This window comes from Phoxinus phoxinus, assembly GCF_949152265.1.
Source record: "Phoxinus phoxinus genome assembly, chromosome: 24".
In the NCBI taxonomy this organism is placed as follows: domain Eukaryota; kingdom Metazoa; phylum Chordata; class Actinopteri; order Cypriniformes; family Leuciscidae; genus Phoxinus; species Phoxinus phoxinus.
The window spans coordinates 15395941-15423005 of record NC_136899.1 but is presented as its reverse complement, the minus strand read 5'-3'; the positions used below and the strand labels follow the sequence as shown (position 1 = coordinate 15423005).

Below are 27065 nucleotides of genomic sequence, written 5' to 3'. Positions count from 1 at the left end.
CGGCTAAAATGAGTTTCCTACTATAAAAAAACAACAACTATTAAATCGCATCTATCGAAGGAAAAAAGATCCATTGCAAGCCAGTTCATTCCCTTGCCCTTAAACTACAAATCCCATGATGCACTAGCGACGCTTCCTGTTTTTATCATGTGACCCAGTGTACATAATAATGAACATCGCATGACTAGCTACGCTGGTTTATTTTGTGCCAAATAACTGATTTGAGTGTAAATACAAATTATTTACGTTGTCGACAGACCATATATTGATAGAGGAAGACTAAATCTGCCTTAGTATAGCACATCTGGAGGCTGTATCATGGCGGAAGTGGAAGAAGAGCAGGTAACGTTAGGTTTCTCTAGGAAGAATCTGTTGTCAAATCACATGAGCCTGTGAATATTAGTATATTGTTTCTGTATGTTTCATTTTTAATGCATGTGGGCTATTCGAGCTACTTTGTGCTGTGTACAGGATATTTTAATGGAAGTATTTTTAAGACGTGTTATTGAAGCTGTCAGGCTAACACGATAGTTTGACACTTGACTTGCCAATATCTGCTTAATACTACTACTGCTAATGTTAATATCCCTGTTGTAAAATAACATTTAAAACTGTCCTGGTTTTAGTTGCTCTCCTAGACTGGACGCTTTTGGACGCTTGTGCACTGGTCTTAAATCAGCTGAGGCTTTTTCAGCAGGGATTTCAGCAAGTTTACTGACAAAATGAAGAATACTTTAAATATAGGACTTTAAGATAATTACTGTTTTGAATGTTTTGGTGCAGCATTTCCCTTTAATACTAAATATTTTAACAGGAGTTTATTAAATAAGGTGCCTTTATAACAATATTTTCAGCAGCAATGCATTACTTTTTCTCTATTAACACATCTTTCTGAAATATCTTTTTTTTTTCAGGGAAGGAAACTAAGTCAAGAATCAACCGATGAATCAGAGGTAAAATCATGGACTTTACAATTTATCTGAATAATCGATCTAGTTTGTGAAATGGATTCGATAACAACATATGAAACCAAATGGTAAAAAATATTTTTAGGATTTGAATAAAACTATAGATATTATGATTTAAACTACTGTACATCTGTGGTTACTCTCATTTGGTTAAAATGAAAAAGTAGAAAAAAAAGTTAAATTAGTTTGTGAAAACCTTGCACATGGCACTCATGTGAGTGACAGGTTGACCCGCCCTCAGGCCAGTAAATATGTCATCAGAGAAGAGATGTCATTGCAAGAGGAAGGGGAAGTTATTTTGATTAAAGATGTCAAAGGTGCATGTAAAAAAAATTATAACGGTGTGCATGGATAAATCATTTATAAATATAGTAAATACTGCAATATTCCATAGAAAATAAGAATAGCCAACTTAGCCTTTAAGTGTGTCTCAACTCAAATGCTTTTTTTGGGAGTGTGCAGTCCTGTGATTGTTATTTAACATGCTTAAAGATTAATCCTATATCCTATATATAAAATAACATCTCGTAGCCTGTAACGTATATTCCATGTACAATGAGAGCTACAGTAAAAGGTCATATTACATTGTGCCCATTTTCTTGAGTGCAGCTTTAAGAAAAGACTTTTGAAAAAGGATAGAGTTTGCCTTTAAGTGAGACAGTCAATGAAATGTCAAGTAGACATTCTAGTCCTCAATTCGAAATGAAAACAGGAAGAAAGAAACAACAGTCTTGCCCTCTTCGTAAATGAAATCTCAGTCCGTGGAGCAATCTGTCCTATCTCCTGTCCACAAACTGTCTTCTGCATGCGCCTCGGAGAGCGTGATTGTATTTTCCTTTGGAATAACTGTAAAGCACAGTTTGTTTTGTTTATAATTGTAGCGCTCGGTCTCTATCTCCTGATCTATCTCTCCTCAACACTTCCTGATGTGACCATGGACGTCTTGAAGGCTTTGTGTAAATGCGATATCAGACGGACCACGGCTTCCGAGTCTTCCAAAGTCATACTGTATGACATTTCCGGAGCTTGACAGTATTCCCGACACCCCACGCAAAGCCCGTCCAGCCTCATGAAAGAAGAACGCACCTCTCATGCCTTAAAGAAAACATACCACCGCTTCCAAATGTGATGCCATGCAGCAAAATGAGGAAAGATGCTTGTGGGGTTTGACATTAATCTGTGGTTTTGAGGCCCGATTCTTCAGTATAGCGTTCCAACAAAGTTTGTAACTAAAGACAGAGACAGAATGAGGGATGAGCAAAAGAGGAGAGTGTGGATGGTCACACCACTCCAGAAAAGGGGCAATTAAAGACAGACTTCCCTTCATCCCCTGCTCCCAAGGGCACCAATTAGGAGCGGCAGGGAATGAGGCACAACACTCATCCTCCACATCGGCGTGGCGATGGCAAACACTAACAAGAGGAAGAAATTATGGGATACGAAACAGGAGAGATATTATCCACCCCTCCCCGCCGTAGAAAGTTTGTCAGGATTTTCCCTTCCTCTCTCTCCGTCTCTCCGTCCCTGTCTGTAATGGCTTTGTGGACCATGACAAATGCTCAGGCATTAGAAATTTCACATCTGGACACAACAGGAAATGGACAATGGAGGTGTTTGTGATGAGGTGAAAAAAAATGTTTGATAAAATGAAACTACCCAATCTGTCAATCTGCCTGTGATCGAATTCATAGTTGTCCAAAAATAAAAAGAATACATATATAAATATGTATTCTGTATGTGTATATATGCGTGTATATTTTGACCGTTCAAAAGTTTGGTGTCAGTAAGATTAATAATTATAATGTAATGCATATTATAACAAATAACTATTTCTATTTGACAATCATTTCAAACAATTAAGTAATTTGAAGTAAATTCAATTAAATTATTCCTCACATGATCCTTCAGAAATCATTCTAATATACTGATTTGGCACTGACTGAAACATTTCTTATTATTTTTAATGTTGAAAACAGCTGTGCTGCTAATATTTTTTTGTGGAAACCATGATACATTTTTTCCTTGATGAATTGAAAGTTCAAAAATACAGCACTTTTTTTTTAAATATATATATGTTTTTTAAAATACCTTGCTGAATAAAACTATTATTTTAATTAATAATTCATCAAACAAAAATAAGATAACTAACTAAAGCCAAAGAAGCTAAAGTTCAGCATTAAAAAGTGTTTGCAATGTAATCACCATAAATGAATAAATACATTAATACACATGTTATTGGCCAGGCTTGAAATGTAGCACATTTCATTTTAAATAGTTGGTGGGAAGCTAATAATTAATTAAATCATCAAAATGCACAAGTAAAATAACTAAACAGTTTCAAAATAATAATAATCAAAAAAAAAAAAATGTTCTAAAAACATATTTTACCTCTTGTCATGTTATTACAGTTTTGTACAATCGTTAATATTACGATTTTTTATTGAAATATTTAGTTTGAATATTCCTTTTTTAAAAACTTAACACAATACAACAAATTAATAAGACAGCAATTTGCTACTACAGTAATACAACTGAAATATATTCCGAATCTAAAAACTGAAACACTATAAAACAATGAGATTTCTTTCAATTTCATTACTATATACAAAAGAGGACAACCTGGGAATCATTTTCTACTGTAATGTAAACATGGACACTGTATACTGCAGTGAATTATAAACAATATAGAACTGTCATTCTTGTTTTGTAAAGAAACATTACAAAAGAAAACATTGTATGACGCTACCTTTTAGTGTTTTTTAGGTTGTTGTTTTATGAGTGTCAAAGTGTGTTTGATGAGTGACGACCTTTGCTATTTTTATGAAGGAATTAGTTGATTTGAGACATATGAAGTTTTGGTAGTTTTAATGCAATTTGAATGTGAAATGGACTGCCGTGCCAAGATGAAATTTGGTTTGGAGAACTGTGAAGAGTTTTGAATAAGTGACCTAAGAAATGTGTCCCTATATATTGTATAAACTATAAAGCATACAAAAAGGTGACTTGACGTGACTTATGTCTCAAGCGGTCCTTTAAGGAAATATTTTCGGTCAAAAGGGTTCGGTTGACAAAAAAAGTTTAGACATCCTTGTACTATTAATCAGGGTCCCATTAACATTCATGCTTAATTATTACTGGACATCTGGTAAGACTAATGAATTGCACCATAATAAATATAAGAGATTAAATGCTAAATGGATAATATTTTTGACCATGTGAATGTGTGAATCAATTGTATATTCTGTGGAAGATTCCAAACTAATGAAGGATGGGTGTGTTTGTGTTTGTTCAGGAGGAGGACACTGAGGAGGAGCCTAAACTGAAGTACGAGAGGCTGACCAATGGCGTGACAGAGATCTTGCAGAAGGACGCGGCCAGCTGCATGACGGTGCATGACAAGGTCCTCAGAACTCTGCTTAAAAGCTTTTTAGCAAGACATGATGTGCATATACAGTTTGTTTTCATGTATTTGAGATAGCACAGATAAAGAATCTGAAATAAATTGAACTGATTTAAATTATAAACTTATTTGCAACTTGAATTCAGTGTTTAAAATCTAATTGTTTTTTTTATTATACAATTCAAAAATCATATCCTTTTTTAAATTCTTAAATGCAGAGAAATCTGGGAGCTTTTAATTATTATTAATCGCTGTAAAAAAAAAGTGCTGCCTTAAATTTCTAAGGACAATCAAATTGAATGTTGAAGTCATTTCAACTTAAAGGGCACCTATTATGGAATTTTTTAATTTACCTTTCATGTAGTGTGTAACATAGATCTAAGTGAACAAAAACATCCTGCAAAGTTTGAAATATGAAAGTGCACCGTATATAAAGTTATTGTCTTTCAAAAGTAAGAGTCGACTCGGAGTCATTTTTATGAATCGTTAGAAGACCGAAGCTTTTTCTCTGACTAGATGACGTCAACTTGTCAAGTTATTTGAATACGATACGCCCACTTATTGCGCTCCAAGGCCAGGGAAAACATCAGGGCGACGAGACTGTGTTCTGAAGTGCGACTCAAAAGCAATCTTTTTTAATCTGCCCAAGGAGGAGCATTTGAAGACTAAGTGGCTACAATTCATATATACAACTATACCACAGAAGTATAGTCCGAGCCTTGTGCTTTGCTCGCGCCATTTTCAAGACGATTGCTTTACCAACTTAAATGCACTCAAACTGGGATTCGCGAGCCGGCTGATATTGAAGGAAGGTTCAGTTCCAAGTGTATTTGCATCAGCTTCCTCCTCCGTATCACAACCTGTAAGTGTTATTAATAATTGTTGCTTTTATGTTTTATGTAGCATGCTTAATAATTATTTTGTTTGTTGTGTAAGCACCGTTTAGCTTCTAGGTCTTCAATGACAATTGTATTAGAGTAATACCTCGTAGTAACGTAACTACATTTTATTTTTTTTATTTTTGTAAAAACGTTATGTTTATGTCTCGGGCTAACGCAAACAAAGACTGGTTGTGCTTTTACAATATGAACTCTGGGCTATGCTCGCTAACGTAACATTAAATTCTTTATCTTATTTTTAGTTTTTTACTACAAACTACAAAGCAGTGGACTATAATCATTATTATAACACAATTTAATTGATAAAAGCATCATTGTACTCCGTGTTAAACAATAAGTATTATCTATGTAAACACTGCTGGGTCATCTGACCAATCACCGCAGATTAGCGTCGCGCAAAGGAGGGGTTGGAAAAATGAGTCGTTGAACGATTCATTTGGGAGTCGGTGAGCAAATCAGGTAAAAATAAATGCATATTATACGACAACAAAAGTGTTTTTTGTCATTGCATGCATGTAAAACTGTTGTTGGGGACTCCCAAAACAACATTAGGAACATTTTAAATGTCATAATAGGTGCCCTTTAAATTAAACTGACTTAACAAAATAGTTGAATCTTGTACAGCTTATTAAAAAAAAGTAGAGAATTAAAGCAATTTAATTAAGAAATTGTATTGTCATAACTTATTGGTCATCTAATTTTTACAGCGTGTTATTATTATTAATTTATTTTTATTTTTATTTTTTTATTACACTCTTGTATAATACTGAATATAGCATTTTTGACTCCACACCATAATTCTCTCAGAGAAGATCTTGGGCACAAACGCTCACAGGTCACCACCCTTTCGCTAATTTCCCTGTTTATTTCCTCTGCTTTTAGATTTCTCTTTCTTTTTTTGTTTGCCTGTCTTCTTTCAGTTTTTTTCCTGGGTTTGATATTTTTGTTGGTGGAGCATTCTGCGTGGGCTGGTTAATCGTCATGGCAGCCGGTTCACTCATGCACGGACGCTGTGGAGGAATAGTCATACCTAGTTATGTCTCCTCACCTGATGTTTTATTAACCGCTATTGATTTTAAATCCCCCCCTCCCCTCTTTTCCTGCTTTTCCCTGGGGACTTCCTCCTCCTCTTCCATCTCTCCAAAAAAAAAAGGCAAGCTTGCAAGAAGAGGAGACGTTGAAAAGCTGAATTTCAAATGAGAGTCCCCCCTTTTTTCTCTTTCACCTTCTTTCACGTCTCTATCGTTCTCTCCTTCCGTCTCTTCCCTTGTAGTCTTTTATGCATGCGCTCCAATGTGCATTCCGGCACCTAGACACACAAGAGCACCACCTGCCTAATGTTGCCTCATATTTTAAGTGCCGGGATTCCGAATTTCATTTCAGCAATTCCATTTTGATAAATCCCTTTAAGAGCTACTGAGGCTGGTGAGGCCACCCCTTTTATTTATTTATTTTTGTCTGATTTTATTTGGGGAGATTGCGGGGGGTTTTGTTGGACATGCTCGGCTGTGCCTGTAAATATAAGCATTTCATTATAGACTGCAGTGAAGCATGGGGCGGCTCGGTGTGCTGCGACAGGGAAAGGTCTGTGCATGTGTAAGCAGGTGTGTGTGTGTGTGTATATGTGTTTGGACACAGGGTAACCTCAGTTTCAGAGATGGACTCATTCTGTGTGTGTTTTATAGTGTGGCTGGATGCTTTTTGTAAATCTAGGTCCGCTTTTCAGCTGGCAGAGCAATAGACCCAAATCTGCATGGATGTCAAAGCAATTTTAGATTGCTGGTCGGACTGGACTGAACATCACCTTATGTGGCCTGATTTCATTTTATTCGTTTTAACCTTAGTGACACTATGCAGAGCGCATGCACAATACATTCTCTTCTGGAGCTAGTAAAATCCTAAATCAAATGTATGCTGCTTTATTAACCAGTATTTCCGTAACAAAAGTGGGAACATTGAGTTGAACAATTTCAGTCACAAGGGGGATTTAGATTTAGATTGGTAATTAGGAAATATAACACAATCACATAATCAAACAATAACAAGAAAACAAGAACTCACTGCTCTTGGTTTGGAAAAATGTAGCTGTAATAAGGTAAATGAAAGGGAACATTAGCAAAAAGTCATTTTAATTACATCCCCAGGCCTGATTTTTAGTCAAACTTAGAGGAATCAATATTAACGTGTGACATCTAATAATCAGTGAAGAGTTTGAAGCATATACATTTAAATATTTAATATTAATATTGATTTTTACTTGTACTTGTCCTAGTGAATTTTTGCTGTCGGACAGTTGTTTCATCCACTAATCCATATTCAGCTGAAAAAGTATTAAAGTCAGCGTGAAGTAAAAATTGACCCTATTTAATTTGTTACCACACAATAATCAATTTCATCCATTTGTCTTTGTAGGCTAATCTTTAATCAAAATCTGAAAATGTACTTCCGTCTCTGATGATGTCAGTTTGACGGCTTGGGTAGAACATCTCCTCCAACAAAAATGTGTCTTATTTCTTAATACACGTCCTGGTCTCATTTCAAATGATTCATTAATGTGTTATTCACCAAATAATTTACTGTTTGTTTGTAATCTTTAATGAAGGCATAATACTCTAACTTGATCTGACTCTTAAAATGACTTTCCTTTTCTGCTGACATCACCTAGCGCTCTTTATAAGCCCCGCCCCTCAAACCACCTGTCACTCTACACTAATAGATTAATTGCTGATTGATAAAATTAGTTTTTTTTAATTGTTTGTATATCTAGTTTCAGTTAAAAATTTTTTTATCAGATTGCAGATTTTCATCTTCAGTGAATAAATGGAAATGCATGCAATATTTAGGATTTGGAGTAAGTAGCTTTCGACAAACTTTGGTGTGTGAGATTTATAATTATAACATAATTTGCTCCTAGACTGTCCAAACTGAAAATGCTGAATTGGCTTGTGGTGATACTGGCAATTCACAAGAGAAAATAGGAAAAGTTTTCATATGTTAAACTCTGAAATGTAATTGCATTAGTCTGACAGGCGGAGTGTTGGTGTAGAGGGCAGAGATGTGTGACCTGTGGTGCATATATTATGTTGAAGCGTTTTGATATGTCGAGGGAAAAAAAACGCTATTTCACACTGGGCCGCTCTGATAAATAGGCTTTCCTGTCCTCCAGCAATTTCACACTTTTTGCCCCCGAAGGGTCCAGCTGAAACCACACACACAAACACACACTCTCACATGCACGCACAAACACTGAGGCCTCGCAGCCATGCCTGGTAAAGCTCATTTTTAATACCTCCTCCACAGCTTTTAACTCTGTTTAAGTGCAGGATGTCCCGTGGTTTTCACCGTGTTTGTGTCCTCTGTTGCTTTCAGTTCCTGGCTCTTGGGACACACTTTGGGAAGGTTTACCTTCTGGATATCCAAGGAAATGTTACACAGAAGTTTGAAATTGTAAGTCTGAAATTATCTCGTGTGATTGATTGTTATAGATCTTATATGCCATGTTATGTCTGATTACTTGATGTGACTGTTTCTCCCTTCTCTGTTCTCTTTTATCCTTATAGAGTCCAGTGAAAATAAACCAGATTAGTTTGGATGAGAGCGGTGATCATGTTGGCGTCTGCTCTGAGGATGGAAAGGTGAGATTTTTTTTTTTGCGCCCATTGCTCTTTAACTTCCTTTATTAGTCCTTTACGACCAATCAATCATAGCCCAATCTAATCCAAACCCTAACTCTTAGTCTATTCATAAAAAAATGAGAGGGCAGTGACTTATCAATCAGTACTTCCAGGCTTAATTCCTGAACCCTTCTCCTAAAATCAAAGGGCAATGATTGGTTGATGAGAATGTTGCTCCAGGACAAACAATTTAGATCCAGAAACAAGTTCTGCTTCTGTAAATCATATTACGCATTTCTTGTCAGAACTAAGCTACCTAGTTAGGTTTTGTGAGGTTGCTTGTCAAAATAGGAAGCTAGGTCAGATTGGTCTGAAATCATAATCATGTAAATTAGGCAATGAATTGATTGAAATATTTTTGTATATGTTATACAGGTAAAACTTGAAAAATTTTAATATGGTGCAAAAGTTAATTTATTTAAGTAATTCAACTTAAAAGGTGAAACTGATATATTATATAGACTCATTACATGCAAAGTGAGCCTTTATTTGTTATAATTTTAATGATTATGGCTTACAGCTTATGAAAACCCCAAATTCAAAATTAGAATATTGTGAAAAGGTTTTCATAGCTGTAAGCCATAATCATCAAAATTATAACAAATAAAGGCTTGAAATATCTCACTTTGCATGTAATGAGTCTATACCGTATAAAATATTAGTTTCACCTTTTAAGTTGAATTACTGAAATAAATCAACTTTTACACGATATTCTTATTTTTTGAGTTTCACCTTTATGGCAGCAGAAAGTTATTGATGATGGATAAGTTTAAGAATAATAATGAACACATATATCCAGACAGACCGTCACCATACCATAAACTAGGCAAGGCAAGGTTTATTTATTCATATTTTTAATTTAGGTATTTCTTTTTCATGCACAATGGTAATTCAAAGTGCTTTACACAAAGATGATTAGTCTTAAAAATAAGTAAAAATAAAATAATTATAAAACAAGTAAGAAATAAAAATGGAAGAATTAATTAAAATTAAATAAAGTTATAAATTAAAAGGAATATATATAAGAGACATGCAGTACATAAAAAGACTACTGAACTATTGGCATTTCAAACAGAATGTTCAGAAGTCTGTAAAAGTGATCAGTTGACTTAACTTAAAATTATTAAGTAAAAAAATGTAATGCTTAATCGGAAAAAAATAAGCAATGTGGAATTGTCAAGTTTACATAAACTTAACTTTTTCAATTAAGCATTACATTTTTTTACTTAAAGGATAATTCCGGTATTTAACACCTTGAGTCTATATTGTAGTTTGTTTTGGATGAACAAGAGTGGTGGACAACATTTTTTTGACAATGGTTCCTCTCTCGAGTTTTTGACTATATAAGAATTGGCCATGGACCCATTTAACATTGGAGTCAATGGTCATGTCCGAAAATGTCATTAAAAACAACCTTTAACATTAGTTTTCAAAACTGTGCAACTCACTGAATGATTAGTGATGTTAGTTGATGTTCCAGAAACAAAAAGTGTTGCGAAATACAGTTTCTGTCGTGTTTTATTCGTCATTTTGTAAAATCCCATTGAATTCTGTTGAAGGACTGAGTACTCGTTAATATAAATGCGCTAACGGAAGTGGTCGGGAGTGTGCTAACGCTTCAGATTCAAATATTGAGCGGAAGTTACACGGTTGTGAAGTGTCTGAAAAAATAGTTCCACTATAGCAAAATAAACGGATTGGAATCATATATTGCGACGATATATTGTTTATAATCATCAACGAACACCACTAACCACTCGGTGAGTTTAACAGTTTTGTAAACGAACATTATTGGCTGTTTTAATGACATTTTCGGACATGACCAGCATCGACTCCAATGTTAAATGGGTCCATGGCCAATTCTATTATAGTCAAAAACTCGAGAGAGGAACCATTGTCAAAAAAATGGTGTCCACCACTCTTGTTCATCCAAAACAAACTACAATATAGACTCAAGGTGTTAAATACCGGAATTATCCTTTAATAATTTTAAGGCAATGGGTTTACAAAAATTTTTTTTAAGTGAACTGAACACTTTTTACAGTGTGGAATGAGTTTGTACACTTTCAGCAAAGTATGCAAGATTGCAGTTGAATCATGCAAATCACATTCAGCACTAACTCTTGTGTGTTTATGCCATTACACAATTTGCAGGTTTATTTAGTGAATTGGGTGCTAAATGGATCAGCATTGCACGATTCATTCTCAGTGAATTTCCCCTTGAGAATCTAGGAACTTGTTTACTTGAGTTTTCATATCTTTCTCTGTTTGCAAGAGATGATGCAGTGCCTGTCTTCCTACTCAATACCAGCTCCGTCAACTCTGACACCTGCAGAAACAGCGTGTGCGCATTTGGTCCATCTTAAAATGTGCGGTTAAAAAAAGAACACCTTTCCTCCACGATCCTTCTGTGATTTCTATTGCTCCTCTCCATCTATCTGCTCATTGATCATGAGCTGGCTGTTATCAGTCCAAGGAGGCTAATCATCAGCACCTTGTGTGGCTTTCTCAGGCTGATCTGTGGTGTGATAGACCACGTCTATCCCTGTTCCTATGGCAAAGTGAGATCTTGTCGCACATACACCAATTAAAATCGATATGGAGGCCATTGTTCGCTCCTCTGCACTGTTGAGCCCAGCTTACCGACTGCTTTGCTACCATTGGTACACAAAATATGATACATTTTTTAAGAGGATGAGTGTTTGAAGCATCTTTTTTCTCATTATTCGTTTTTTTCTCTCAAAAAATAGAAACTGCGCTTTGAAAATTATGATTTTCAGACTAACTTAGTCTTATTATGTTGTCTGACCTGAAAGGGAAACATATGAACAATTCAAATTCAGTAGTTTCCGAAGTAAAATAGGTTGCAAACGACGTTTCATGAACAGACTTGTGATAAAGATGGTGTGTTAGCTTTAAAATATAGTTTATAATTTGCTCCGAGACTGTCCAAACTGTAAAACTAGAACTTAAATTGAATTTATCTAATTCATTTTGTTTTCTTAATGACATAAATGTTGAAGTGGTTGGTGGTGATATTGGCAGTTCACAAGATACAATGGTGAATGTTTTTGTACATTCAACTTTATTGATTAAAATCGAATTCTCTTCTCGGCACTGTTAATCCAAACCGCACTTACCGACTGCTTTGCTACCATTGCTATGCAAAATATGACGCAGTTCTTAAGAGAAAGAGTCTTTGAATCGGGTTTTTCCAAAACGTAGAAACTCCACCTTGAAAATTATGATTTTAAGATTAACTAAGTATGTTGCCTGACCAGAAAAGGAAACGTATGAACAGTTCAAAGTCAGTAGTTTCGTTTCCAAAACATCATCTTAAATGTGAGAGGATACTTTACTTTTCGATCGTTTTTTTTTTTTTTTGAGAGAGAGAAAGAGCTCACAATAATTTTTTCCCCCTCTTGTTTCATACAGACAGGTGTAGGTGAAATGTTGTGTCAAGGCTTGTTTGTAGCCGTCGGGGACTGCTGCACAGCTAGCGATTAAGTCGGTAGCATAAAAGCGTGCGAGGGCAGAAAGCGTTGACCTTTCCACTAATTGGGAGTCTGGCAGATGGTTAACTGGCCCGCTGGATGGTTTGATGCTTTGCCCAAGTCAACTGTTAGCTCAGAACGCGTCTCCGGACCACAGCGGTTTTACTTTAAAAAGACATCTCTGTTTCTCAATTTCTCTCTCGTCTTTTTCAGGTGCAAGTGTTCGGCCTGTACACCAGGGAGGGCTTCCACGAAAACTTTGACTGTCCGATCAAGGTAACTTATTGCTGTTAATGTGAGTCGTCGGTCCCCCGGCAATGTTTTTGCTGCCTGATGGGAAATAGCCCTTTGATTTCGATTTCCTGTCACAGCAAGCATTGATAATTCTCGAAAACAATGTAATTTCAGCCTGCTACCTGTCTTAATTGATTTCTCCAGGGAATTTCATATCATGCATGAGCCGCCCGTTTGTTGAGCATGAGTGATGTCACCTATGGCACACATAAAGAGAGCCGTCGCTGTCATGTTCTCATATCGATACTTTTGTGTATTGGACTGTGAGGATCAATCCTTTAACTTTTCCTGGGCTAAAAAGGACTTTATTGAGCATGTTTTCTGACTGGATGCAGTCTAACCCCCTCTGAGGCACTATAAGGCTTTAGAAATACTGGAGTGGACATTGATATTAACTCGGGTATTGCTGTAAACTAAACTGAAATGCCTTGTTCAATTCTAGGTTATGGCGCTACACCCTCAGTTCATCAAGTCCAACAATAAACAGTTTGTGACTGGAGGAAATAAGGTGAGTCCAGTTTCAGAATCACCTGTGTTGAATCTAGTCTATGCTATGCCTGGACTCTATTCCCCTCACTGTACACAACTAGTTCCTCCCTCAATTACAAAAAAAACACATTTATTTTACAAATATAGGAGTCCAATCACTCAGAAATGCACATGCTCCAGAATCTTGAGCCCTGGTGCTTGTGGGAAATTTTTGGTTGGTATCTGGTCTGCGTCAGGTCCCAGTAACACATGTTTAGTGGTTAGTGCAGATGCTCTAGAAATTTTTATCCTTGCTGCTCAAATGGGAGATGCAGGTTCGAATCCAGTCAAAGTCATTTTCCCGTCTCCACCAAACTTTCTGACTCGCGCACGTCATTGAGGGTTTGAACCAGGATCACTATCTTTTAAAAGTTTGGGATCAATACTATTAGTACTTTTATTCAGAAAGGGCACATTAAATTGTTTAAAAGTGAAAGTAAACTCTTTAAAATCATACCAAAATGTTCTATTTCAAATAAATGCTGTTATTTAGAATTTTGAAATAGCTATATATATATATATATATATATATATATATATATATATATATATATATATATATATATATTCAAACAGTTATTGTAAATTGTAATAATATTTTACAATATTACTGTTTTTACTGTATTATTGATCAAATAAACCAGCCTTGGTGAGCATTAGAGACTTCTTTCAAAAACCAAAACCAACCCCAAACTTTTGAAAAGTAGTGTAAATATTTAAGATTGGGTGCAGGGTTATTGCAAAAATATGAAAATAATTTATTGAACACAACACATTATTTAACCACTGTTCTGAATTTTGAAAGTTTGAATGCCTTAATAAAACAAAAAATAAAGACAAAAGCCACATTCATGCCATCAACACATTTTGTGGTCTCCATCATTTGATGCTCTTGAGGTTTCAACACGAGGGTTAAGCTAAATTATTAGAATGAAATCATTTTTTGTCACGTTGAGTGCCGTGTATAGTGGTTACTCAAACTGAAACTGTTCGGCATGAAACGCTCTTACCATCTTGGCCTTACATCGAGGTCAACATCAGGGAGAGAGAGAGAGAAAGAGAGAGTGGTCCATTTTCTCCAAAGTGTTGTTCACTAGAGAGATGTTGTCTCTTCTTGCGCAATAAATAACTGTCATTACATAGAGTGCCATAGTGTTCGCAACATGTAGAACACTCTTTGGCTTATGGACTAAACAAATACGCTCATTTTTCAAAGGACACAATGCTACCAACCCAAGATGCCATAGTCTGATACATTCCAGACGCCCATACATCTACAGAAATGAAAACAGGGGTTGGGTCTGTCGTAAAAGCTCTTAGAAGAACTTGATCTGTTTGCATGCAGTGATCAGACGTCTTGTGGCTGGGAAAAAAACCTCCAATTGTTGAAAAAGTGAATTTGAATAAATTCCACTGGTTCTTTGTAAAGTGGACTGTTAGAGATTTTGTTGAGACGTACAAATCTTGGACCACTCAAATAGAGTCTTCTCAATTTCTGTAAATCATAGATTTGTATCCATCGTGCCACGATTGATTCGCATAAAATGGCTCCACACCGTCACTGCATTGTGCTTATCAGAAGCAATTAACGGCGTCCATTGTGCGCCGCGGTGGCCAAGTCCTCTGCATTTTCCTCCCACTTCTGCTTGTTTCCTTCTCTCTCCCTGGCTTAAGGTCTCCATAATGCAGCCCTGCCATGAAAATCAATACGGCTTCCACTGAAGACGCATCTTGTCAAAGGCAATTCAATTCCGTCTGCTCGGCTCTTGGAGTGTCATCTCCTATTGCTGCGCTGTGATCTGTTAACATGGCCAAAAGTGTAGAACTGAAGCGACATTGAACCGTCTTTCCTTTTCAGTCACTTTCTCCGCAGTCAGGTCAGGTTGGCTGCGTGTGATTGTGCGTGGCGTTTCTGACACTTTTCGATTCAAGGTTATCCACCAAGTGCATTGTCGCTCTCAGCATGTGATTATTATCACGCAATCCTATCGCACAATCGCGGACTCATCAAAGTAAAGCAAAACGTTAAACACCTTTTAATCGAAATTCAATTGTTTGAGTCTCTTCTTTAGTCAGTTCATGAGATGTCAATACACAGTATCTTTTTTTTTTTTGCTTTTATTGTTTCTGAGATTTGATTGTGTCATACTGCTTACTTAAGTGACTTTATGAATATCCTATTATCTAAAGGTTGAACCGAATGGTGCCTTTTCGTAAAATTCGATTTTGATTTTGAAATGGATGTTGGATTATGATTTTTATTGAATCTACTGCCTGATATGACCTAAACAGCATGATAAGGCCAATGAATCTGCCTAATACACTGATCCAATTCAATATTTTTGAGAAAAATATAATAATAATATATAATAAAGCAAAGAAATTGTACTACACTGGGAAAAATATTGTACCACAACTGCCACTGAGGCGGTATTCTTTAACAAAAAATGTTTTACCCTATTTACACTAAAAGGATGGTGCATATTAGTACCTTAAATGTACACTACCGTTCAAAGGTGTTTTTTGTTTGTTTTTTCTCTTTTTTTTAAAGAAATTACTACTTTTATTCACTAAGGATGGATTAAATTAATCAAAAGTAACATTAAAGCCAATTTTTCAAATAAATGCTGTTCTTTTGAATTTTCTATTCAAGAAGTAAAAAATATTACAATGACAATTTTTACAAAAATATTATGCTGCCCAATGTTTTTGAATGTATTAAATTAAATTGAATATACCGGTAATAAGAAATGTTTCCTCAAATCAGCATGATTTATGAATGATCATGTGACACCGAAGTAATGGCTTCTGAAAATTCAGCTTTGCATTACAGGAATAAATGACAATTAACATATATTAAAATAGAAAAGGGTTCTGTAATAATATTTTACTGTTTTACAGCTGTACTTATTTGCTCAAATACGGTACCTTTGGAGACTTGGTGAGCATAAGAGACTTCTTTCAAAAACATTAAAAAAATCTTACTGACCCCAAAGTTTGAACGGTAGTGTAAATATTTCTGCCCCAGTGACAGCTAATCTGCATTTATTTCCCTGAGAGTGTAGGATAAACAATAAAAATGGTTTCTGATCAGAACTAACTGCGCTTGCAGTCGCATTGACTTTGACTCTGTTTGGTACATATTTGTGCTCTATGTTCTATTGCCCTCTGGTGTTTAGCGCAAGCAATACAGACAAATTTTGTTTATTGTTGGTGAATCTCTGTGAGCAAATGCTCACTGACGTTAATAAAATATGTCCCACAGCTTTTGCTTTATGAGAGGAACTGGTTGAACCGTTGGAAGACCTCTGTTCTGCATGAAGGAGAGGGAAACATAACCAATGTGAAATGGAGAGGAAACCTCATTGCCTGGGCAAACAATGTGGTACGATCAGATTTAGACACATTATAGATGCCTTACTAGTCGTGATTTTATCTAAAATGTACTTGATGTGTGTCAGGGTGTGAAAATCTATGACATCGGCAGTAAACAGCGCATCACTAATGTGTTGCGGGACAACACCAGTCTAAGACCGGATATGTATCTCTGCAGTCTTTGCTGGAAAGACAACACCACGCTGATCATCGGCTGGGGCTCTTCTGTTAAGGTGTGTGTTCCGAGCAACTGAAGAGCAAGTATTTTAATAATAGTACATTTGATCATGTTGTTTGGTTCTTTTTTTTCTCTCAGATATGTGCTGTTAAAGAGCGTGACCCAACAGAGATGAGAGATCTACCCTGTCGCTACGTTGAGATCGGTACTGAGGCAACAGGCATACACATAATGAGAAATCATCATTGAGTTTAAAGGGGTCATATGATGCTTTTTAATGTTTTCCTTTTCCTTTAGTGTGTATTGTATCTGTTTGTGCGTCTATACGGTCTGCAAAGGTGCAAAACTCATAGTCTCCCTCAAAGAAAAACAGATGAAATTAGGAATTAGAGGTTAAGATTTATTTATAAAGCTGTTCCGGTGCATTACAACCCAAAAGTTGGTGCGTTTTACTGATTATCTGTGTGTTTACAGTTGCTTAAAGGAATAGTTCACTTAAAAATTTAAATTCTGTCATCATTTACTCACCCTCAAGTTGTTTCAAACCTGTATGGATTTCTTTCTTCTGCTGAACACAAAATAAGATATTTTGAAGAATGTCGGTAAGCAAACTGTTGATGGACCCCATTGACTTCCATGATATTTTTTTTGCCCTACTATGGAAGTCAATGGGGTTCATCAACTGTCCGGTTAAATGATGACAGAATTTAAATTTTTAAAGTGAACTATTGAAGCCTATTGAACTCGTGATTATGGTATAAGACGTTACGTTTCTGACACGCTTGAAGTTTTTGACCAATCAGAACACTGAGCTTTTTGGAAGGAGGGGCTTTGTAGAAATCAGTGTGTTTCAGAGAGACTGGGAATAGAGGAGCTGCACTAATGTACAGTATGTGAATTTTTTTTTTTTTTTTTTTTTTTTTTACATTAAATCATGTTAACCTATTTCACCCAATAAACAAAATAGTGAACTTTTAAAATGGCATCATATGATCCCTTTAAAGGGACAGTTTATCCAAAACTTACAATTCTGTCATCAATTAACTCACTCTCAAGTTGTACAGTAGCATAACTTAATGATTTTTTTTGTTTTGTTTCTCTGATTTCTTTCAGTGTCAGCATTTGAGACTGAGTTCTTCATTAGTGGACTGGCGCCTTTAGCAGATCAGCTGGTCACTCTGTACTATGTCAAAGAAAGCTCTGAGGACATGGTAATTTTACCCACTCTCACCAGTGCAATCTGAAAAAGTCTGCTTTTTAGATGTAGTATCCAAACTGTTCCAGAATATCCTTTAGATCAGTGGTTGTCAACTTTGGGGCTGGGTCCCATTAGGGCTCTTCATCAAATGTCCAAGGGGGCCAGAAGAGGGAGAGGCTGACTGCAGAACCAATCGGTGGACCTGATGGGTGGAGCTTGAAAGTCAAGCCACGTCCTAACCCTAACCATAACATTATGCCCCTAAACATAATTAAGTGGTGCGCACTGCAGAGCCAAATGACGTCCAGCTCCTCCTCTGTGGACTAAATGGGTGGAGTTATGTTTAGCGATAGGGTTATGGGTGTGGTTGGGCGTCCAGCAAGGGGAGCTTGATGTCATGCTCTGCCTACAGTATAGAGTGGTATGACTTCACTTTGTAGGCCAACTGTCAGTTAGTATCACACTGGTTCCCTCGAGAAAACCCAATAGAATATTCCCATAGGCTCGCAAAAAAACAAGCTGTGTTTAACAAAAGTGTATGATACTTGCACGTTTTGCCCATCAAGATAATTATCACAGATGAACACAACTTTTATGAATTTTGAAGCCTAAAGATGTCACCAGAAGTAAAAAGCTAAAGGTAGGCTATAAACGAACTACACCACAGTCCCACGACTTCAACCTCACCATCACTAAGCTTCTGACAACTCTTTCAGTTTTTTTTATCTAAACTTTTTCCCAGAAATTTTGAGTTAGAATAGTTTATAAGAGCACAACTATAAGTTTACCTTTTTAGCGTGATGACGTTTAATCTCGATAGTCTCTGACATTTAGGGACTTGTTTTAGTAACCGCCTTTTTCAAGACACGTCACAGCTTAAAACAAATCACGAGTGGGGTAATACTGATGTATTTTATGTCACAGAATAAAACGTGAAAGTGTCTTGAGCTTGTGTTCACCACTGACCTTATTTCAGCCATTTAACCCAATGGGACGATGGAACCGGAATGCTAACTCGCTTCCGCGTCTTGGCCTACAAAGTGATGTCATAGCGGCACGTCTCTATTGGCTCCTCAGAGAGTAGCATCTCAATATAACTACGTCAAGCTCCACCTACTAGGTACACAGAGTAATTTGGCTCTGCATTGAGCAAATAAGACAAAACAAGTTTTAATTCAAGATGTAGGCTTACAACTTTTTTATTTTTATTCGTTCCCTCAACACTTTCTCACGGTCTTGGAAAACCTGTATATATGAAAATATATGAACAAGTATTGAAGTTATAAAAAGTCATGATATGTTTTATTATAAATATGAATTGAAATAAAAATATGTATTAATAACAAACAAATAAATAAATATACAACTATATTAGGTTATGTTAAGCTTGAAATCATTGGGTAGAAATTGCTATTTGTGACATTTTATTTTTAAAAATCCCAGTTATCACGAATTAATAAATGTAATTGTGTTTGTGTCAGGAGGGAGAGTTCAGAACACGGCCTCGTTTAGACATCATCCAGCCGTTACCCGAGGGCTGTGAGGAGATCTCATCTGATGCTCTCACTGTACGCAACTTCCAGGAGAACCAGTGCAGGGACTACAGGCTCGGTACGAATACACAACTGGAGTACCATAATGATGCAGAGGCATACAAATCGCATTCAATCCACAGTTTAATCGATTCAATTCCCATTTTCATATAATCCTTTCCAGAACACTCAGAGGGAGAGTCTCTATTCTATATCATCAGTCCTAAAGACATTGTAGTGGCTAAAGAAAGAGACCAGGATGACCACATCGACTGGCTTCTGGAGAAGAAGAAATATGAGGTACGAGCTCAGGAGTCTAAGGAAGCATTCATATCATAACATTTAAAAATTGAGAGTTGTACTTTAATGATTTCTATTTGATTTGGATCTTTGTGACAGGAAGCACTGATGGCTGCAGAGATCAGCTTCAAAAACATTAAACGTCATGACGTACAGGTGAAAACGAATAAACCTTAAAATGTGGATTTGATGCCGTGTCTTTTAGTATAACACTATCAGATGATAACCTGAAATCACAATATGTGTGCTTCCTGTCTGTGCTTTGAGAATAGAAAATTGGAATGGCGTACATCAATCATCTGGTGGAGAGAGGAGATTATGACACGGCTGCCAGGTACAGGACATCACGACTCTGATTTAATAACCTGTTACCCATTTAAAATGAGAAGAAGCTTTGATGTATGCCCCCTTCTCTCTCTATGTTCCTCATTGACAGAAAGTGTCAAAAAGTGCTAGGAAAGAACATGGATCTCTGGGAGAATGAAGTGTACAGATTCAAAACCATTGGACAGCTGAAAGTGAGTTACAATGATGTGCCACCCTGCTGACCTTGTATAGTAAATAGTAATATAATATCAGTCAGGATAATAATTCATATAATAAAAACAGTAATAATAATAATAATTGTGATTATTAGTTATGTACCACAATGGCTTTAACAAAGTTAATGCCAAGAGAAATTAACTATTTATATGAATAATATATTAAAACAGAACTTAATTTTGAAGCAATAACATATGCCTTTTTTTTCAAGACTTTTAGTGTGCTCTTTATTATGATTATGTTGTAATAATAATACGTGTGGTATTATAATAATTATTATTATTAATTACCAGTTAACAGTTACATACTATACTGATTTTGACAAATGTCTGAGAAATTAATAACATTTTATGATATACAAATATTAAAATAATAATAATAATCTTAACCTAAAATGCTTCTTTTCAGCATTTACACATCAACTACCTACTTACTCCATTCTTCTTTCTCTCAGGCCATCAGTCAGTACTTACCAAGAGGAGACCTGCGTCTTCGACCAGCGATTTATGAGATGATCCTTCATGAGTTCCTCAAGACTGATTATGAGGTATATGTTTTACATTTCTTTCAGTTGCATAAACATGACATTGTAACCGGTTAGATGGACCATAAGATTAAGGCTTCAAGATGTGAATGCAATCACAGCAACATCCTTTCCGGAAGCAAGGAAATTCCTTTCCTTTTGTTGTTTCTCACACAGGGTTTTGCCACACTGATTCGTGAGTGGCCAGGAGAGCTGTATAACAACATGGCTATAGTTCAGGCGGTGAATGAACACCTGAAGAAGGACCAAACCAACAGCATTCTCCTCACCACACTGGCTGAGCTGTGAGTGAATGCTGACCATTTATCATCGTAATAAAAGCTTGTAACAATTTTGAAAGTCTGACGGGTCTTGTTTGTGTGCAGGTACACGTATGATCAGCGTTACGATCGTGCTCTGGAGATCTACCTGAAACTGAGACATAAAGATGTTTACCAGCTCATTCACAAACACAACCTCTTCTCCTCCATCAAGGACAAGATTGTCCTGCTCATGGATTTTGACAAAGAGGCAAAACATCCTCTCTTTTTTTTTGCTTTTGACATTATTGAGGACCTTTTGTTTTAGAATTTAATACAAGAAACTTGAAATGAAATGTCAAGTGCATAAGTTCAGGAAGTTATGGATTGTTTTGCTGATATATATATTATAGATGACTTTGGAAGAATGTGATTTATAGTCACAGTGATGTGTCTGAAGGATACATCCGCCTCTTTGTTCTCTTTTTTTTTTTTTTCTCTCCAGAAAGCTGTTGACATGCTGCTGGATAATGAAGATAAAATATCGGTGAGTTCAGTGCAGTGGCTTCTCTCTTCTGATTAAACCCTCTGTACAGACAAACACCTGTGTGTTTCTCTCCCTCAGATCGACAAAGTGGTGGAGGAATTAAAAGACAGGCCTGAGCTGTTACATGTGGTACGCTGAATATAAGCTGTTTTATTCATGGAGTTGTGTATGAAGAATACTTTGTCAACTTTGGATGCTTAACTTCCTTTACGTCTGGTTCTCTTCCAGTATTTGCACAAGCTGTTTAAGCGAGACCACCATAAGGGGCAGAAGTACCATGAGAGGCAGATCAGTTTGTATGCTGAGTTTGACCGACCCAACCTACTGCCCTTCCTCAGAGAAAGCATGCACTGCCCGCTGGAAAAGGTCATTATATACGAAAAATATTATATAAAGTGGCTTCTCCTACTTTTCTAAGTGATATTTAGTGCCAGTTTATCAGGAAGTGACAATTTGGTTCTCTTCGACTCACTGGATGGAAATGGTGTTTTATTCGCAAATGTTTTATGCAATAATCCCAAGTTAGATTCGCAGATTTGGAAGGAAACATGTGGACTGACGACTGGAGTAATGATGCTGTAAATTCAGCTTTATTGTTTTTACTGTATTTTTAACATTAACAATACAAATCATACCACCCCCTACTGTAGTTACTGTAGTGTATGTTTTTGAAAAACATATATACAACATTCATAAAAAAATTTATTTATTTAATGTGGAAATAAATTGTTCAACCATCAAATAAAAGGTTAAAATAACATATTTTAGGTTCAATTAACATATCATGTTTTAGTTATAAGACATTGACTTTAACAAAGTTTTGAGAAATGAATAACATTTTATTAAAAATACATAGTATGTATGTAAGTCTACCGGTCAAAAGTTTGGAAACATTAAGGTTTTTTAATGCTTTTAAAAGTAGTCTCTTAATCTAACCAAGGGTATATTTATTTTAAAAAATGAATAAATAAGAAAATACAGTAACAAAAACTGATTTCTGTTGTAATATATTTTAAAAGGTAATTTATTCCTGTGATACAACACTGAATTTCAGCAGCCATTACTCCAGTCTTCAATGTCACATGACATGATCATTCAGAAATCATTCTAAGATAATTTCTTATTATCAATGTTGAAATAGTTTTTTTTTTTTGGGGGGGGGGGGGGGGATCATTATACAATATTTAGCAAAAGCATACTAAATTGATTAAATAAGACATTTATGAAATTAATAAATATCACAAAAAAGTTATATTTATAATAAATGCTGTTCTTTTGAAAGCAACACTGCCATTGTCCCAATGCATTTGTTCAGGTGAAGTCCAACAATATCCTTCCACGTTCTTTAAACAGTTGTCGTCTGTTTCAGGCTTTGGAAATCTGTCAGCAGAGGCACTTTGTAGAAGAGACGGTCTTCCTGCTCAGTGAGTTCTGAATCACTGACCTGTGCATTTCTCTGAGAAATTGAACGCATGTTATAGTTTTTTTTACACTGCAAGTGTGATCCAGTGCAACAGAGAAGTCACTAAGTGTAAAATTGCATTAAATTTGAATAAAACATTTTCAACTGCCTTGTAGTGCTTCTGACATTTGATGGTTTCTCCTCTCAGGTCGGATGGGAAACTGCAGACGTGCCCTACAGATGATCATGGAGGAGCTGGCGGATGTGGACAAGGCCATCGAGTTTGCCAAAGAGCAGGATGACCGAGAACTCTGGGAGGATCTCATCTCTTACTCTATAGACAAACCACGTACGAGAACCCAATCTACACTAGCTCTCTCTGCTCTCTGCATGTTTGAGACTACAGTAATAATTTTTCTCTTACACGTTCTTCCCTCTAGCGTTTATCACAGGCCTCTTGAATAACATCGGAACCCACGTGGACCCCATCCTGCTCATTCACCGCATTAAAGAAGGGATGGAGATTCCTAACCTCAGAGACTCTCTGGTCAAAATCCTACAGGACTACAATCTACAGGTGTGGTGCAACCAACAGAGTGCAAATATAACTACCGGTAGATACATTTGCTTAATCGTTTTGTGTTCATGGGATTTGTCCTGTAGATCTTACTGAGAGAGGGCTGTAAGAAGATCCTGGTGGCCGATTCGCTGTCTCTTCTACAGAGGATGCACAGGACACAGAAGAGAGGAGTGCGGGTGGATGGTAATCAAACGCTCTGTCTTCCAGTAAACTAGGACAAAATCACTAGGACATTTCACAAGAAATGCTACACAAAAATCTTTCTTTCATTTGTCATAGAGGAAAATATCTGTGAATCCTGCCACACTCCTATTCTACCACCAGGTACGCCTTGATTACTCTTTATGTGTCCGTTTGTATACATAAACACATTTAAAAATACATGTATAAGACTATTATATTTCTTAATTTTTATTTTATTTTATTTACTCACATATACTCATAAACAGGGCTTGACATTAACATTTTTGCTCACCTGCCACTGTGGCTAGTTGTTTTCCAAAGTTACCAGCCACTCAGAATTTTCACTGGCCGCAATTTTGACATTGATACAATGGGGGAAAACTGTCATATAGGTATTTTAATAGTACCTCATTTAGCAGCAATAACTGTATATTAGGCTGCTGTCACTTTAAGACCTGCCGCACAGATCCATTATACTGTTACATGTGTTTTATTTCTCAACTGTACACTTAAAACATAACTGACTGAGTTAACGTGAATTCTCGCCAAGACAAGACCGACATTTTGACATTATTTTGTGTGTATTTGACCGTTTAAGTGCAATAAGCAGCGAAAAAGAACTCCGTTTAATACTGAGGCAGCTTTATGTGTGCGCACTTCGGGTGTGAGCACAAAATCTGCAGGAATGAGTAAAATTATGCGCAATATGTACAATCCCACGCCAAAATTCAAGCCCTGTAACACCAACAATACGAGTGAGTGAGGGGAGGCGGGTTTGTGTGTTAACTCGCTGTCGGAGAGATGAGAGAGCGAGAAAGCAAAGCTGGTACCGTGTATCTATTCTGCAGAAAAGAAGTGATTGGAAGCATTTCAGATATTTCAGTACCGATATGTATCGAAAAATTGACACTACATTGCACTTAATTTATTATTTTAAATGCATTTTTAAAAGACTACAATTCAAAAATGTATATCAACCCACCAAAGTGGCTAGTAGGAGTGACTGCGTTACACACCACTGCTGAAATCAACCCGCATTTGGTGGTTGTTAATGTCAAGCCCTGTATATATATATACACACACACACACACACACACACACACACACACTACTGGTCCACAGCCAAAATTCTGGGTCACTGAGAACGAAAATGATGCTTAAAATTGTTGATTTGCTCTAGTTTGCAAGATAAGCTATTGGTCAGTATATACGACCCTTGACTTGGGAATGGCGGAGGATAAGTGGACAAGACAAGGGATCTCAATTTAAACCAGAAATGACTAAAATACATCTTTGAATAAATGTAAATCTATAACTGGGTTTGGACAGTACTTGCAGTAGCTTGAATGATGCAATCTGAAGCAGGTATTGCGTCATGTTATTCCTAGAAGTCATGGATGATGCAGTCTTAACAAAGCTTACATAACTATACATATAGCCCTATATCAGCTCTAGAACTCAAAAGTCAGTTCCTGGAAGGCCACAGCCCTGCAAAGTTCAGTTCCAACACATGCCTGTAGTTTTCAGATAAGCCTGAAGGACTGATGAGCTGGATCAAGTGTGTTTAATTACAGTTGAAGCTAAACCAGAGATGGTCTTGTTATTGGGAGATACGAGGGTCCGTGGCTCTTCCATTGGAATAAGCCTAACATCTAACTTGGATCATGTGTTCCTTGATAACCAATCACATTAGAGCCTTGCGGCAGTCAATCACTTTTTGCGGATACCATAGATATGAATGAGAAGAGCCGTAAACTGAATCATATGTCGCGCAACTGTTTGTGACTTCTCTTATAAAACAGCTTTTAAACTCTAAATAGATCAATCCAAAACTAATGTTTTAAGAATAAACATGTTATTCTTGCCATTCATGCCAAGAAGTGGACTAAACTATGTACATAGTGTTTTGCCTTTTGTTTCATAATAAATTTGATGTATATAACCCATTTGCTGATTTTTAAAGTGTTACATAAATAGGACACACAAACCATGTGATAATGATGCTGATAATGTAGTCATGTTACACTGCATAGGGAAAAAAATGTCTCTCTCTCTCATTGCTTGACTGACACACTGTTTGTTTCAGACACGGCTCAAGCATTTGGTGTGGTGGTGTTTCACTGCAGACACATGTTCCACAAGGAGTGTCTGCCGTCCCCGGGAACTGTAAGTCTTCAATCATTTTCATTGTTAGCATTTTTATAATCCACCTTAAAGGGATAGTTCACCCAAAAGTGAAAATTTTGTTATCTACTCAACCCCATGTTGTTCCAAACCTGTATGAGTTTTTCTTCTGTTGAACACAGAAAATATTTTGAAGAATGTAACTAGACAGTTGATGGTAGCCATTGATTTCATAGGTAGGAAAAAAGAAGTCAATGGCTACAGTCAACTGTCTGGTTACCAATTCTTCAAAATATCTTTTGTGTTCAACAGAAGAAACAAACTCATCCAGGTTTGGAATTACATATTTTGGGTGAACTACTCCTTTAATATGTGGCATGATCACAACATTACTCTGTATGTTTGAGCATTTAATGATGCTACAAATGCAGGAATGACACACTTCACCTTTAAAGCCTTAAAAGTTGATTAATCTTTACTTTTGCACCATAAAAGTCCGTTTTGTGTCCTCTCCGACAGGTTCTAGGAACACAGTATTGTAACATCTGCAGTGCAAAGCGGAGAGGCCCGGGCAGTGGCATACTGGAGATGAAGAAATGATCATTCCTACTTGAATTACAGTTAAACGTTTACCACACACTCATCAGAAACTGTTACAGATGCAATCAGTAAATGAGCTTCCCTTCAGTAACAGTATTTATTAATCCAAGCTTGTGATCTTCATGTTAGATTGTTTGACAAAAACAGCGCCAATAAAGCACTCCCATAATTCACCTCAGAAGTCTGTTGCAACAATTTTCCAATGACAAGATATGGTGCATATAATTTCTCATCAAATCTCAATGGTCTACTAAGAAAACTGATTACTAATTGTTATTCAAAATGTTTATTAGCTCTAGTCATTTTTACTGAAGTTATATACTTTAAATTCAGAGACAAATTTTACACTAGTTGTTAAAATAACGAAAGAGCCCAGCAGTTTTTGTCCAGTCAGAAGAACAACATGGTGAGTCTGAGGGGTTTTAATGCATATACAGAATGCACGGGATTCTGATACTCACTA

The 27065-nt window shown here is 36.4% G+C and overlaps 1 protein-coding gene across 1 annotated transcript; it reads left to right on the top strand.

Moving 5' to 3' along the window:
- Positions 1-128: 128 nt before the first annotated feature.
- vps41 (VPS41 subunit of HOPS complex) lies at positions 129-26955 on the top strand. The gene is made up of 29 exons (XM_079602117.1): positions 129-342; positions 915-953; positions 4261-4368; positions 8637-8714; positions 8828-8902; positions 12649-12711; positions 13172-13237; positions 16523-16642; positions 16719-16865; positions 16949-17015; positions 17924-18021; positions 19490-19619; positions 19725-19840; positions 19940-19996; positions 20113-20174; positions 20277-20358; positions 20838-20930; positions 21084-21211; positions 21293-21437; positions 21672-21713; positions 21792-21842; positions 21942-22079; positions 23083-23137; positions 23324-23464; positions 23556-23692; positions 23779-23878; positions 23975-24019; positions 25965-26044; positions 26522-26955. The coding sequence occupies exons 1-29, from the start codon at positions 319-321 to the stop codon at positions 26600-26602; spliced, it is 2568 nt and encodes an 855-aa protein (XP_079458243.1). The 5' UTR covers positions 129-318; the 3' UTR covers positions 26603-26955.
- Positions 26956-27065: the final 110 nt, after the last annotated feature.

Coding starts and splice junctions, on each gene's coding strand:
- vps41 (XM_079602117.1), top strand. CDS start 319: ATGGCGGAAGTGGAAGAAGAGCAG. Junction 343..914: donor CGGAAGTGGAAGAAGAGCAG/GTAACGTTAGGT, acceptor TTTTTTTTTCAG/GGAAGGAAACTAAGTCAAGA. Junction 16,866..16,948: donor GCTGGGGCTCTTCTGTTAAG/GTGTGTGTTCCG, acceptor TTTTTCTCTCAG/ATATGTGCTGTTAAAGAGCG.